The 16,740-nt window shown below is 37.6% G+C and overlaps 1 protein-coding gene across 3 annotated transcripts in view; it reads left to right on the top strand.

Moving 5' to 3' along the window:
• The window catches only part of sws (patatin like phospholipase domain containing sws), a 469,178-nt gene that overhangs the window by 385,145 nt on the left and 67,293 nt on the right, over positions 1–16,740 (top strand). For all 3 annotated transcript variants that reach the window (XM_090369181.1, XM_090369180.1, XM_090369179.1), the window contains one exon: positions 10,646–10,794. In XM_090369181.1, coding sequence (XP_090225307.1) covers positions 10,646–10,794 — 149 coding nt within the window. The remainder of the gene's footprint in view (positions 1–10,645; positions 10,795–16,740) is intronic.

Raw genomic sequence — 16,740 nt, 5'->3', positions numbered from 1 at the left:
AGTCTATGGGTACTCCCGAGTCCAAAGAAGCTCTCATAATTATGGCAATGGCTTTGTTTACTTCCTTTGCTGCCTCCTTTAATATAACTGAATAGATCCCATCCACCTCAGGTGCCTTTTTTGTGTTTATATTCAACAATTTCTCCTCCACTTTACTCTCAGTTATTACAAGATTATCTAGCTTACTGCCAGAGTTAAATACACCTCTGGCATTCCCCTCGCTGAATAACTCCTCATGCTTGAATGTCGATGCAAAATATTCATTTAGTTTGTTAGCTACCTGAACAGGATCATCAACAGTTGAACCATCAATATCAAGTGGACCAATCTGATTCATCCCCTTCCTTCTAGAGTTTACATATGTAAACTCTTTGCTGTTTTTCTTTGCATCCTTTGCCAAAGATTTCTCGTAATCTGCCTTCACCTGCCTAACCTCCTTTGTAACTTGGTTACAGATCAACTTGTATCTGTCATAGGCTTCTGTGTCACGTGTTAATTTATATGTATCCCATGCATGTTTCTTTTCTGCCATATGCCTCATTAGTTCATCTGACATCCAATTAGGCCTAAACCTTGAACAATATTTCTTAGTTGGTATGTAAAGCCTAGTAGCATTCCAAGATAAGTTCTTTGAATGCTTCCCATTTTGAATTTGCTGCTGGTAACATCGTCAGTTGGTCCCACCGTATAGAATTTAAATACTGTCTCAGACCATCGTAGTCGCCTTTATGAAAGCAAAAGCCCTTCCCTTTACCGCTGATGGTAGTTTCCTCTTTGAGTAAATCCCACTTCAGCACACTGTGATCACTGTCACCTAGTGGTTCCTTTATCTGCAGATTCTTAATGCACGAAGAATCACTACTGATAATCAGATCAAGAGTATTACTTCCTCTACTTGCCTCCTGAACATGCTGATGTAGAAGACAATCATCCAATAAATCCACAAAAGCCTTGCTAGTGTGTGAGTGACCAACCCACAAATTCTAGTCAATATCTGCAAAATTAAAATCCCCCATTATAACACTCTCTGATTTACTGGCCCACTCTATTTCCCTGTACAGTTTCTTATTATACTCATGAGAGTCATTAGGCCTATAGCACACTCCTACTCTCAATTTTGATGTCCCAATGCTTATATCACAGCAAACTGACTTGACACTGCACTGTTCAGCGATGTCGACTGGCTTCACTTCCTAGGATTTTGTGTTTCTTAACTAATAGCATAACCCCTCCTCCCTTCCTATCCTGTCTATCCTTTCTGTAGACATTGTACTCCCCAAATTCCAGTTCTGCATTTCTTATATCTGTGTGACACCACGTCTCTGATATCTCAACAATATCTGCCTTTGATGTTTTGAGCAATACCTCAAATTTATTTACTAAACTCCTAACATTGGTGTACACGCAAGTATGCATGCACCTGTTCTTATTCTTAGCTACCCTAACACAACCCATGTGTTTACTTGTACCACAATGACTCCCAGCAGTCTCTGAAAAATATCCTTGCATTCTGTTTTCCAGGCTGCTGCTCATTCTAATAGTTCAAACTTCTTCCAAGAGATAGTGGTACAGAGACTGACAGCTTGCAAGTAAGAACCAGTTTCATTATTAGCATTAAGCGGCTCAAAATGTAAAGTACTACATATGGGAAACAGCAACCCCAGAGCAACGTATCAACTCTGTGATACTACACTGACAGTGGTAGAGAATGAAAGGGACCTGGGGGTGGTGGTGCAGGCAGATATGAAGTTCTCTGAGCAGTGCAGACGAGCTGCAAGAGTAGCTCATGGTGTATTGTCAATGATATATAGGAATTTTTCTAGCAGGGATAAGGAGGTGATTATTCCCTTGTATAAGGCAATGGTCAGGCCACACCTAGAGTACTGTATACAGGCCTGGAGGCCTCATTTCAGGAAGGATGTAGAGCTGCTGGAACGAGTACAGAGAAGGGCAACTAGATTGGTGAATGGGACAAAGGGGTTCTCTTACGAAGAAAGGCTTAAGTTTTGCAAATTACAGTGTCTGGAAACTAGGCACCAGCGGGGTGATCTGATAGAGGTGTACAAAGCCTTGAATGGTTTGAGCATGCTCAATGCTGATGGGATTCTTCCTCTAGCTCAGAAAAATCACCTGAGAGGGCATAAATTCAAATTGAGGAAAGACAGATGTAGGATAGATGTGCGGAAATTTGCCTTTAGCCAGCGGATGGTTGGTGGGTGGAACAGACTTCCATCCCTTGTCGTGGAAGTTGATAGCCTAAATAAGTTTAAGGCTCAGCTGGACAGGTATTTCGAACGAACAGAGGGGTGAAGTGGAAGTGGTTATTTTTATTTATTTATGTTACTTTTTTTTTTTTTTTTTTTTTTTTGGCTGATGCTGCATAAGCTTGCTTTCTTGCATCAAATGCCTCTACTAATGCTAATGCTAATGCTAAATACCGACATGAGGATGTTCACAATGACGTAAGAAGTGGACATGCATCAACTTCTTGAAATGAGGACAGTGTTGCAAAATTTTGGGAAATTGTGGCAAGAGAAATTTGTTTGATCTCAGACTTGAAATGAGGACAGTGTTGCAAAATTTTGGGAAATTGTGGCAAGAGAAATTTGTTTGACCTCAGAATGATGGCTGATGAACTGAGTATGAATAAGGAGACAATTCGTCAAATTCTGCATGAAGATTAAGGCGAAAAGAAAGGTCTGTGCAAAGCAAAATTTGTGCTGCACAGCTTCATGGATGAGCACAAGCAACGAAGAGTATCATCATGCAAAAACTCCATCTAGCATGTACTTGTAACAGGAGAGTCCGTATTTACATGAATGGAATACGCTTATATAGAAGGGATTCACGAATATTGGCTGCTGTCAAGGCAGTCAGGTGGGGTGGAAAACTGTTTGGGGGAATATATATGCAATGGTTCCATGTCAGTCACAAATATAGGTGAAATTGCCTCTATCTGTGGCTGCTTCTTTTATGATATCCATAATCCTGGAAAATAATGGGTGGGGAAATAATTAACTTTTTTTCATGCCAAAAAGCCCCCATTAGGATAAGTAAGAGCAAAATCAGGCTCAAGTATATTTGCTTGCTTGCTTGTACATAAATGCTTTGAGTATAGTAAATAAATTTGATGAATATGAAGTAATGGTGAAGTCATCTAATGCAGATAGGGATATCAGACACTGAGTACAATGTGCAGAAAGAACACAGGAGAGGAGGAGGGGTTATGATCTTGGTTAAGAGTCACAGCATCTTCACTGTCAATGGAAGTATAGGTTAAATGACTTGGAGTATAATGAACAACTATATAATAAAATAGAGTAGGCCGGTAAAATCAGAAAACCATGTAATATGGAATTTTAACTTTAAGGATATTAACTTGTACTTGGGAGAAGGATGTTTTCTCACATAGTAACAGAACATTTCTGAATTTATTGAATGACAATTTTTGACACCAATATGTTAGAGAGGCAACTACAGAAAACTGTATTCTTGATCTGATCATCATCAGTGACACATTGAGAATCTCTAGATAAAGGAATGACTGGTAAAGGAACAATGGTGGTAGTAATCATAGTGTATTGATGCGAGACTTACTTGAAGATAGCTACTGCTATGATTAAAAGGAAAGGATTTTACTTTCGTAAAGGTGACTATGGTGGTCTTAGACAATTTATAAATTAGTAACAGCATTAGCATTAGTAGAGGTATACGATGCAAGAAAGCAAGCTTATGCAGCATCAGACAAAAAAAAAAAAAAACGCTCCAATTTCACCCCTCCATTCATTTCAAACGCCTGTCCAGCTCAGCCTTAAATTTATTTAGGCTATCAACTTCCACAACAAAAGATGGAAGTCTCTTCCACCAATTAACCAACCCCCTGGCTAAAGGCAAACTTCCGCACATTATTCTCCAACCATCTTTCTTCAATTTGAATCTGTGCCCCCTCAGCTTCTTAATCTGAGCAAGAGGAAGAATCCCATCAGCATTCAGCTTGCTCAACCGATTAAAGGCCTTATACACCTGAATCAGATCACCTTGCAGGTGCCTAGTCTCCAGATGCTGCAGTTTGAAGAACTTAAGCCTTTCTTGGTAAGAGCACCCCTTTGTTCCCCTCACCAATCTTGTTGCCCTTCTTTGCAGTCATTCTAACACTCTACATCCTTCCTAAAATAAGGCCTCCAGACCTGTACACAGTACTCTAGGTGTGACCTGACCATTGCCTTGTATAACGGGATAATCACTTCCCTGTCCCTGTTAGCAAAATTCCTATATATCATTGACCAGACTCCATGACCTGCAGCCCATCTGCACTGCTCAGCGAACTTCATATTTGGCAGCGCAATCACCCCCAAGTTTTTTTTCCACTTCCCTGAGTGTAATACTGCACAGTTGGTATGTTTCTCTTTGGTTATTACTACCCATATGCAGTACTTTGCATCTGTCAATGTTAAACTTCAGTTGCCACTTCTCATCCCAATCTCTCAAGTTATCTAGATCCACTTGGAGTAGCATACTGTCTTTAACAACCCTGCCAACCTTTGTATCATCTGCAAACTTGGACATTAAACCTGATATACCTTCATCAATATCATTGATAAATACTAAAAACAACAAAGGGCCCAACACTGAACCCTGGGGAACTCCACTAATAACATTTGTCCACAAAGAGCAGTGTCCATTGAGTACCACTCTCTGTCATCTCAGAGGGAGATGACAGAGACCATCCCTTTATCCCTTGTAGCAACTTACCCTTAATGCCATATCTCTCCAATTTGTACAGCAGTCTTCCATGTGCAACAGTATATCAAAAGCTTTTCTGAAATCCAAGTATATGATATCAAAATTATTTTTAGCATTCAGTCCCTTTGTGACCACACCATAATATCCAATCAAATTGGTCAGACAAGACCTCCCTTTAACAAACCCATGCTGTGTCTTACCTATTACTGCAGTCTTGTCTATATGATCCTGCAATTCTTCTTTTACCAGTGATTCCATTATTTTCCCCAGAACACATGTTAAACTAACAGGTCTGTAGTTACTTGTGTCACCTTTTGACCCCCCTTTGTGAATTGGTGATACATTTACACACCTCCAGTGCATGGGGACCTCCTGAGTCCAAGGAAGCTCTCATAATTATGGCTAAGGGTTTGCTTACTTCCTGTGCTGCCTCCTTTAATATAACTGGATAGATCCCGTCCACCGCAGGTGCTTTCCTTATGTTTATGTTTAAAATCACTTAGCTCCCTGTTAGAGTTTGATAAACTTCTGGCACTCTCCTCATTGAATAACTCCTCATGTGAATGTAGATGAAAAATACTCATTCAGTTTATCAGCTATCTGAGCATGATCATCAATAGTCAACCCATCTATGTTAAGTGGTCCAATCTGATTCAACCCTTTCCTTCTAGAGTTTACATAAGTAACAAACTCTTTGTTGTTTTTCTTTGCATCCTTTTCCAAAGATTTCTCATAATCTGCCTTTGCCTGTCTAACCTCCTTTGGGACTTGATTACAGACTAGTTTATATCTGCCATAGGCTTCTGTGTCATCTGATACTTTATATACATCCCATACATTTTTCTTCTCTGCCACGAGCCTCATTAATTCATCTGACATCCATTTAGGCCTAAACCATGAACAGTATTTCTTAGTTGGAATGCTACTAGGCTTTTCATTCCAATGTTAGAATTCAATGTTGGTAATATCATCAGTTTTTAAATTCTGTACAGTGGGATCAACTGTACTCTGAATAGTCATCAATAGTCAACCCATCAACTGTTCTCTCAAATGGTGCAAATGGTGAAGTGAGTAATTAGCATTAACAATGACAAATGGTGCAAGGAAGCAAGCTTATACAGCATCAGTCAAAAAACAATAAAAAAAAATGATAACTCCCATTTCACCTAGTTCTTCCCTCCAATAGTTTGTCTAGTTCTTCTCTGAAATTATTTAAACTATCTACTTCCACAACAACAGATGGAAGTTTGTTCCAATGATCAAATACCTGTTGGCTAAAAGGAAAGTTCCACACACCCATTCTGCAACCATCCTTGCTGAATTTGAATTCCCCCCCCTATTTGTGTGATCTGGGCATGAGGAAAAATCCCATCAGCATTGAGCTTGCTTGACCTATTCAAATCCTTAAACAACTCAATCAGATCACCTCACAGGTGCCTAGTCTCCAGATACTGCAATTTGAAGAACTGAAACTTTTCTTGATGAGAGCACCCATTTGTTCTCACCAATCTTGTTTCCCAGTACTCTTTCCAGCAGCTCCACTTCCTTCCTAAAATGAGGCCCCCAGACCTGTATGCAGTACTTAAGATGTGGCCTGACCATTGCCTTATACAATGGGATAATTACCTTATCCCTACTACAAAATTCCTGTATATCATTGACAAAACCCCATGAGCTGTCCTGACAACCTGTCTGCATTGCTCAGAGAATTTCATATCTGATTGCACAATTACCCCCAGCTATTTTTCATTTTCCACTACTCTGAGTATAGTACTACACAGTTGGTACATTACTCTGGCATTACTGCTACAAATGTTCAGTAACTTGCATTTATCAATGCTAAACTTCAATTGCCACTAACATTAAGTCTGATATACCTTCATCAGTATCATTAAGGAATATGGAAAACAACAATGTTCCTATCACTGAACTTTAGGAAACTCCACTTATAACATTTTTCCACAAGAGCAATGGCCATTAATAGCCACTCTGTCTTTTTCCACTCAACCATCTCTTTATCCATAACAGCAACTTGCTCTTAATGCCACACTGCTCCAATTTGTACAGTAGTTTTCCATGTGCAACAGTATCAGAAGCTTTCCTGAAATCCAAGTATACAATATGAAATCTATTTTTTGCATTGATTTCCTTTGTGACCATATTGTAGCAACCAAACAAGATTTCCCTTTAGCAAACCCATGCTGTGTTTGAAGTATGATTGTGGCTTTGTATAGATGAAGCACATTTATTCCTTTCACCAGTGACTCCATTATTTTTTCTTTAATAGAATTTAAACTAAATAAAAAAAAATAAAGTGCAGCCATTATCAACCCACTGCAGGATGGAAGCCTCCTCAACAATTCATGCTGAGGGAAATGGACCATAATCTGCCACGCTGGTCCAGTGCGGGTTGGCAGATCGACCGTATTCAGCAGTCAAGGGCTTGAACCCCGGTCTACTCAAAGAGCGTATGCTACTGCACTCCTGCTCCTGACCACTTGGCTACGGAGGCCGTTTTTGAGTATACATTCGCACATACCCAGTATGCAGAGACCTCCCCTGAATCAAAAAATGCTCTCATAATTGTGGCTAAGGGTTTGCTTACTTCCTTTGCTGCCTCCCTTAATCTAACTGGTTAGATACATTCCACCCCAGGTGCCTTTCTTATTATTTAACTTCAATAATTTCTCTTCCACTTTCCTCTCAATTATTACAAAATCACTTAGATGCCTGTTAAAGCTCGATAAATTTCTGGCATCCGCTTCCCTAAAGAAATTCCCAGGTATTTTATAGGGAAAATACTCATTCAATTTGTCAGCAACCTGAGCAGTATCATCAACAGTTAAACCATCAATATCAAGTGGACCAATTTGATTCGCCCCATTCTTTCTAGAGTTTACATAAGTAAAGAATTCTTTGCTGTTTTTCTTTGCATTCTTTACCAAAGATTCTTTGTAATCTGCCTTTATTGCCTGACCTCCTTTGTGACTTGATTAGAAACTAGTTTATATGTACCATAGGCTTCTGTGTCACCTGATAATTTATATGCATTCCATGCATTTTTCTTCTCTGCCACAAGTTTCATCAGTTCATTTGACATCCTTTTAGGCCTATACCTTGAAGAGTATTTCTTTGTTGATACAAAAAGATTAGTAGCTTCTGTGATTAATTCCTTGAGTACTACCCTTTTAGAATTTGCAGATGGTAACATCATCAATTGGTCCCACTGTATAGAATGTAAAAAAACTGTCCGAAACCACTGTAGTCAGCTTTACGAAAGCAAAAACCCCTCCCATCTTCCTCAAGGGGAAAAGGGAGGGGATTTGCTTGTGCACTTTAATGACTAGTTTTTGAAGGGAAGAGGGTTTTTTTTTTTTTTTTTTTTTTTTGCACTGTTGATCACTGCCACTTAGTGGTTCTTTTATCTGCAGATTCATAATGCATGAATAATTACAGATTTCTGTTCCAGAGGAAATAAGGGAGGCAGTGTTTAAAGAAATATTGCAAGAATCATTTTGACAGGAATGTGGTTATATGGGAATTGCAGCTTTTTTTTTTTTTTTTTAATGAAAATCCCATACAAGAAAGATATTAGAACCTATAGTACTTAATACCGTGCATGGGCTAAAGATTGAGAAGATGAAAGAAGGTACTTGTTGACATTAGACTTGAACTTCTGTAGATTGCAATTTTCAGGAAATACATATGAAGGAAGGTCGTTCCACAAAACAAGTTGAAGGAATAAATGAGGAAGAAGAAAAGTTGGTTTTGTGAGTTTCAAGTTGGGCAGTAAAAGGATGTTGACTGGTTGTGGCATGTATTCAGACTGCTTTGGAAGAGAGGGCAGGAATTATAGAAGCCAATTTAGAAGAACAGTGCCCATAGAAGTATCTATAGAAAAGGCATGCAGCAGAAACAGAACAGTTATGAGACAAAGTGGAAAGACTCTGTTAGAGATGGGTTAATTAATCTAACTGCCGTCTTTTGAATGGAATCTAGATGCCTGAGAGAGGTTTTGAGGGCACCGCCCCAGATGTGGGAAAAATAATCCACGGTAGGGTGGATTTGCGATTTGTACAGAGTGAATTGCTGTTTGGAAGAAAAGTAACGCAGAGAGCAAAAGAGAAAACCCAGTTTTTTTTAGATGCAGAGGAAGCAATATTTGTAGTATGCTTATGCCAAGAGAGAGAGAGAGAGAGAGAGAGAGAGAGAGAGAGAGAGAGAGAGAGAGAGAGAGAGAGAGAGAGTAGAAGTCAGGGTAATCCCCAATAGAGGTATATGATCTTGCCTAGCAATCGGAAGGTCATCAGAGAAGAGCATAGGAGCAGAAGAATCATTTTTGTGAGAAATAAGTCAGGACTGAGTTTTAGAAGGATTGAAATCAACTCATTGCCCCACTGGAGAATTACCTGTAGATCGGTATTTAAGGAATTGGTAGTGGATATTTGAGAAGTTAAAGCTGTTTGAGCAGGGCAAAGTTTCTCAAACTAGAAAGTGGAATGCAATGTGCTATCATCAGCAAAACTATGGATAGGATTTCCAGTCAGTGGAAGAAGATCATTAATATATATGAGAGGAAAAAGAGTGGAAAAAAGAACCGAACCTTGGGGAACACCAGCATTAGTGGAGAAGTTAGAAAGTAGAGAGCCATCTACCCATCACCCTCAGTGAGCAGTCAGAGAGAAAACTGGTTAACCAATTAAAAAAAACAGTTGGAAAAACCATAAGATGGAAGCTTGGAACAGTCTAAAAAAGCTTGAGCTTTCTTAGCATCAAGATTGTTCAAAATCCTTCTGACATCCTTTTGACAAAAGACCATAGAAGTACATTGAAGGGAATGTACTGGGAATGGTAAGAGGCAATTTACAAAAATCATTAATACACAAGTTTGAAGAAATTAGGATGCTAGTAGGTCAGTTTTATACTTGGCTGAAGTACTGATAGAACCATCTGGTTTAGGCCGACAGGGCTAGCCGAGTGGGTAAAGTACCTGCCCGGCAACCCAAAGGTCGCGGGTTCGATTCCCGCCTCGGGCTTGGATCAAAGTACTGCAAAAACCTTGGGAGGTGCAATATGGCCACAGAAGCCGATGCGCCAACAACTACCAAATCAAAAAAAAAAAAAAAAAAACATCTGGTTTAGACAGAGGTGGGAATAGAAGTGGGCAAAAGCTGTGGCCAATAGCCAAAGTTATTGGCTGCAACTTTACTCAACACTCAACCAGAATGCTTGACTGCCATTTGGACAAGAAGCAAGTTTTCTACTCTTAGTCTGTTTAAAAGGTAGTTTAAGGTTTTAAGTGGATTGAGTAAATCAAATGCTGATGAATCTTGACTGTTTCTCAGAAGACACACATAATGAGATATAAGCTGAAGTGATAAAAATAAGAAATATTAAAAAGAATGTCACCGAGAAGAAAATTTGTTGTTTAAATAAACTAACCAATGAACTTTAAACTGACCTGGTTACTCATATTTAATTTGCTAAAAATTGTTTTTGACTTTATTGAAGGTTATTTGAAAATATGTGCTGCTGCTGCTGGTAAATGTTAGGGATTAGCACTATAATTATAAATTTAGGGGCCTTTAAGAAATTAAAAAAAAAAAAAAAAAAAACTATGCAAGGCATTACTTAATCCTACATGGCATTAGATACATATTTAGAATTGTTTACATTTAATTTTTATTAATCATAGAAAATAAGAGTTCAATTAATTTAAGGAGAGAAAAATCAACCATTCCTGAAATATAGCACAAATTATTGCATTACATAATGTGTGAATTTGCCTTGTCATGAAGCTTGGTCATCCTTTTTAGATAGTAATAAATGTGTATGTGACATTATGTATTTTGCTTTCTTTCCCCAGTGGATTAATGGTTTTGGTTATATTGCATTTTTTTAGCTGATATTATGAAAGAAAGGGGTGCTGAAACTATTATAGCAGTGGATGTTGGAAGTCAGGATGAAACGGATCTTAGTAATTATGGTGATACTCTAAGTGGATGGTGGCTTCTTTGGAAAAGATGGAATCCATGGGCAGAGCCAATAAGAGTAAGATTTTTCTCTGAAGCCACGTTACTTTAAAAAATTTGAATACTGTAACTAGTGTCAATTTCAGATATAATTGCAATGAAGAATGTAGTAATGGTTCCACAAAAAAACCAGATATTTGAATAAATTTACACTTAGCAACTATTAATATTAAGAAAGTGGGTAGTAAATTTAAAACTTAAATTTCAATATTCATTTTTTTTATATATATAAAAATCATCTCTTATTAACAATTAACTATTTATTACTATTACACTATGGTTATTACCTTTTTTAACAGTGTCATGTTCTGGAACCTCTGCCAATTCCTTTGTCACATGAATAACTAACCTCAGTGATGATGCTATTTAGGAAAGTAACAGAAGGGAAATTACATCATAATAGACTGATTGACTCACCGTTTGTCAATGAAGTATGCCCAACAGACATCAAGCCTCTAAATCCTAGCTCTTTTTTTAATTCTATACATCTCATCACGACCAAATGTGCATAAATGCACCTTTGGTTGTGGGGAAACTGTACATGTGTTCTGCTAGTCTCCACTCTCAACATGTACTTCCTCCTATCATGTCACGGCAGAATTGCTAACACTGAAATTCAGTCCTAACTTGTGACTTTTTTAACAACAGTGCCCTGTACTTTTTAAGTAAGTCCTCAGATCTCCTAATATCATTAGTGCCAACATGTGCAACAATATCACCTTTTATGCTCTTAAAAGTGGATATCTGCTCAACTTCATCTGCTTTTGTCCCTTTGGCAGATATATCCTGGTCATATTCTACCTATCCTCCTTGTACAACATATTTCCCATTTTCCTGATAATAACTACCTCCTATATGCTTTCAACATATACTTCCTCCTATCATGTCTGGGCAGAATTGCCAACACTTTGAGATTCAGTCCTAACTCTTGACTTTTTTAGCAAAATGCCCTGTACTTGTTAAATAATCCTCAGATCTCTTAATATCATTAGATCCAACATGTACAATGACATAAACTCTTGTGCTCTTAAAAGAGGATATCTGCTCCACAACATTTACTTTTGTCCCCTTGACAGACATACCCTGGTTGTATTCTACCTATCCTTCTTGCACAACATATTTCCCATTTCCCTGAGAATAGTTACTGACAATAACTGCCTCCTGTGGGACCAGCACATTCTGCCTTGGAGGTTGCCTCTGTGTTGTCTGATGCACAAGTGTGAGATTTGGCATAGAGTTGAGCAGCTGAGAACTTGATGGAAGGCTCCAATTTTAATTCCTTCAAGGGCACATACCCTACTCCTCAAAATCTCATAAACACCCATCAGAACACTGTTGGCACCTAATTTCTTCACCTAGCACACAAAGACTGTCCCCTGGCTGTATCATGTCCTGTTCCAGAATGGTCTACCAACATTTCACAAATTGCACATTATATTAGGCTGTGATACGTTGAGGAATCGTCCCCTTTGGTTCTCCCGAGAGCTACAGCACTCTTGCTATTTTGTGCCCATTGCTTTACTGCTCTCATCTAGGGCATGATTTCTGTTTAAATACAATTTAATTGATTAACAATGAAAATTTAATAAATTTAGTTGATTAATGGATAATACTACACTAAACTAATAGATCCCTAAATGCAGTGATACGTATTATGCTATAAAGTTAAAGAAAAATGTTACACTATACCACTACGATCGCAGTGTTAAATTAGTTATATCCTTACTAAAAAGTAAAATTTCTTATCTAAACACAAAAAAGATATATTCCCTACAAGTGATTAGAACCTTCAAGTTACTTATCACAATTGAATCCCTACTATCTCTGATGCTATATAATCTTGCTTACTTGCATCATATGCCTATGCTAATGCTATTTCACTGCACTACTCGTTATGTGTTAAGATATTATCCCCCAAAACACCGATACAATAATAGTATGGATAGTAATGTAAGTTATGAATAGTAAGTCATAACTTACAAAATCACTAATTAAATTTAAAAAGAAGCTAACGAATGTGAATAAGACTATTTAAACTATTTGTAAAACACAATTTGATATGTTAATTATTCAAAAAGACTAAAAATTTCCAAAAAACTTTTTGTCATCATATACTCCCTTCTTATTGTCTTTGGGCAAAATTGCAGACACTTTCAAATTTAACTCTAGCTCGTGACTTTTTTCAAGATTTCCCTCTGCTTGATAAGTCTGCAGATATTCTACTCTTAATGTCATTAGTACCAACATTCAACAATATCACCTTTTGCGCTCTTAAAAGACTATATCTGCTCTATAATGTCATCAACGTTTGTCCCTGGTAGACATACCCTGCTCCTCTTCCACCTATTCTTTTTGAACAACATATTTTACATTTCTGTGACAATAGTCACCGGCAATTACTACCTCAGAGTATGAATGAGATTGCTTATACATGGGTAGTGCAAACATATATCATTTCTACTACCAATGTAGTTTTAATGCATCATTTTAATTATATATCATATTGTGAATACCTTCACAATGGGTTGTCATGGTATTGCACTACCTCAAATAAGTAATGCTTCACCTATGGAGAAGAGTAATGTTACTTGTTCTCGGCAGATACCACCACCCAGATGGCACCGTTTCGAAGCTTGTTGGTCTCTCATTGGTAGGTGGGCAGGTATCCTGTTGTTGCAATAGTGACAACCCAGTTATGAAGTATAGCTCCACAATATGAGAAATGCCCGATGGTGTGTGGGCGTGGGTAGGTGGCTTAATGTAAAAGATATATTTCTTGGCTAAATGCCTAAGAGTATGAAGGAGATTGTTTATGCATGGGTAATGAGGCCAACAAGCTTTGAAACGGTGCATTCTGGGTGGTGATATCCACTGAGAATAAGTAACATTAGTCTTCTCCATAGGTGAAGCGTTGGCAACTTGTTGTGAAGGTATTCACAATATGAGATATAATTAAAACGATGCATTAAAACTACCTTGGTAGTAGAAATGATGTGTGTGCATTACCCATGGATAAGCAATCTCCTTCATACCCTTTGGCCCTTTTCATACCCTTTTAAATATCTTTTAAATTACTACCTCCTTTGGGACTAGTGCTGCATTACTTTGCTGCTATGGTTTGAGGCACAATTACCTTTTAAATTGAATTTAACCTGAGAACAATAAACTTAACTGATTGATGGCTAAATGCAACAATACATTATGCTATCAAGTTATGTTATATATATATTGCATTATCAGGCATTTCCATAGCCAGGTGGGCAGGAGCAGTAGTGCGTAGCACACGCTTCTTGATTAGACCGGGGTTCGAGCCCGTGCCCACCAAATACGTAGGATGCGGAAAGGTCAGGGAGTGATCACCGCATATCCCCGGAGCAATATGGCCTTAGTTGCTAATGCTCCTAAAAACCAAATAACAAACAAACATTGCATTATCAAGTTTATTTTATATGTATTGTGCCGTTCCATTAGGTTTGTAGAGTTTTAAATTAGTTCTAGTCTTACTAGAATAAAGTTTATTAGCTAAAACTAAAAATATACACAAACCTGTATGATTAAAACCTATGAGCTACTTGTTTACCACAATTAAACAGCTACATTGCCACTAGTTATACAATACTGTATTCATGCTAAATCATCAATACAAAAGCTCCAAATATTAATGTTGTATGTTTGGTACTACACGATAAAGTTAAGTTATTAAAACATGTATATACTATTATGAATTATAAGCCTCTTCTAATATTGATTACGCTGCTATAAAACTATGTAGATCGATACTAAAACAGTGACAGCAGAATTCAAACGTTCCTATCAATACAACAATGTGATGGTAGCAGAAGTTGCATGTGGTTTTTTTAAGCTCTTATAGAGACCATGTAAAGAACAAATGCAAATTAATCAGAGAATTACAAATAATTATTACATTTCTAATTTTAAATCAAATGTTATAAAAAATAATTTTAAATCAATAAATAAAGTTCCACTTAGCGACTCATGAAAAGCTTCTAGTTCAAGTATCCTCAACAGCAAATTAAAGGTAAAGGCAAAGGTTTTAATTTCCAAAAAGGAAACTGTGACAGTTTAAGGCACTATGTGGCATCTGTTAACTGGGTGGATTGCAGAGGGAGGGAGGGAAGTACATTAGAATTATGTAATACCTTTAAAGCAATAATCACAGAAGCCATGAACACACATATATACCATTAAGAAAATACAGCACGAAGAGAATGCCAAGATGGTACAGAGCTGGCCAGTCTCATAGAGCAGGAAAAAAAAGACAGTATGGAAAAGTTACAGATTGATAAAAACGACTGAAGTTTACAAGTTGATCTGTAATAGTACCACAGATAGGGTTAGGGAGGCCAAGGCTAAGTATGAGAAAGCACTGAACGGAGAAAGGAGTTTTTCATATATGTGAATACAAATTAGAAGAAAGTGAATCAGATCGGATCTTATGTATAACCCATCTGATTTCCAAAGAATTGAATAGATACTTCTCGTCAGTTTTTACTGCTGCTGAGGAGAGGCTGTGTGAATGAGGCTGAACCATATGAAATTAGTAATTTCAAAATTACAGATGACTGTTTATTTAAAAAAACTCTGGAGCCTAAAGGCAAGTAATGGTCTGAGAGTTAATTATGAGGGTATTGGTGGGCTCAGAAGAGATTCCTTTGGACTGGAGAAGTACCAACGTATTGCCAATACATAAAGCCAATTCTAAGAGTGAAGTTGGTAACTGCAGACCAGTTAGTCTGATTTCAGCGCTAGGCAAAATCTTGGAGGCAGTGTGCAATCTATGGACATTTTGATAGAAATGGCATTCTGAAGGATACCCAATATGGTTTTTGTTAAGGAAAAATCATGTTTAATTAACCTGTTAAGCTATTTTAACAGAGTTACTTATGAGCTGAATGTAGGTAACAATTTCAACGTAGTTTATTTGAATTTTAGTAAGCCATTACATTCAGTTTCTCATGAGTTTACTGTATAAGTTGTAAAATGTTGAGTTTACTGAAAAATTCTAAGTAAATTACAGGGTGGCTGCAGGGCAGAAGGCAAAGTGTCACAATTGATAGATATCCTTCAGATTGATGTAACATCAGCCACTGTTGTTTCTGATTTTCATAAACAACATCAATGAAGGAATAGAGAAGTGATGTCAAAATTTGCAGATGATGTAAGGATTGGGAGAGTCATTAAAGATCGATGCCAAGCAGTTCTCCTTCAGGATAACTTGAACAGGTTTCAAGAATGGTCAGAAAAGTAGCAGCTGTCTTTTAATGCAGCAAAATGCAAGGTCTTACACTTAGGGAAAATAGTAACCCCAAAATAACTTATACAATTAATTGGTGGGCATTGAATTAAAAACAGAAGAGGAAGAAAGGAATCTGGAAAAGGAGTTATAGTATGGGTGGATATGAAGTTCTCTGAGCAGCGTAAAGCAGCCCACTGTGTCCTATTTTTGATTTATCAAACGGTATCCTGTAGAGATAGGGAGGTCATAATCCCACACCATGAGTTAATTGTAGGAATTTAGAACACTGTCTGAGTATCGAAACCTCATCTGAAAAAAAGACATTGAGCTTCTTGAAAGGGTGCAAAGACTGGCAATTTGCATGGTCATCAAAAGAAGAAGAAGAAGAAGAACTCTTTATTGCATACAAAAGGCACACGCTGTTCACAATACCCTTCATGTCTACAAGCCAGGAGTCAAAGGTCACCCATATGAGGAAAGACTGTGGGCTACAGAGCTTGGCACCAAGTACCTTAGAGGGGACCTGATTGAGGTTTATATGAAAATTCTGCCTTCATTCCCTTCATTCATTTTACTAACTCCTCAAGAAAAGTTAATAAAATGAATGAAGGCAGAATTTTCACTGTTTTAAAGAATTCCAGAACTATGAGCCATAAATTCAAATGACAGCAGGAGAGTTTGTCTAGATTGTAGGAAGTTTTCTTTTAA

Source organism: Mastigoproctus giganteus, chromosome 3 (genome assembly GCF_048544385.1).
Source record: "Mastigoproctus giganteus isolate SK-2022 chromosome 3, ASM4854438v1, whole genome shotgun sequence".
Lineage (NCBI taxonomy): Eukaryota > Metazoa > Arthropoda > Arachnida > Uropygi > Thelyphonidae > Mastigoproctus > Mastigoproctus giganteus.
Note: the sequence above shows the minus strand (reverse complement) of the source record. Positions and strands in the feature narration are given on the sequence as shown.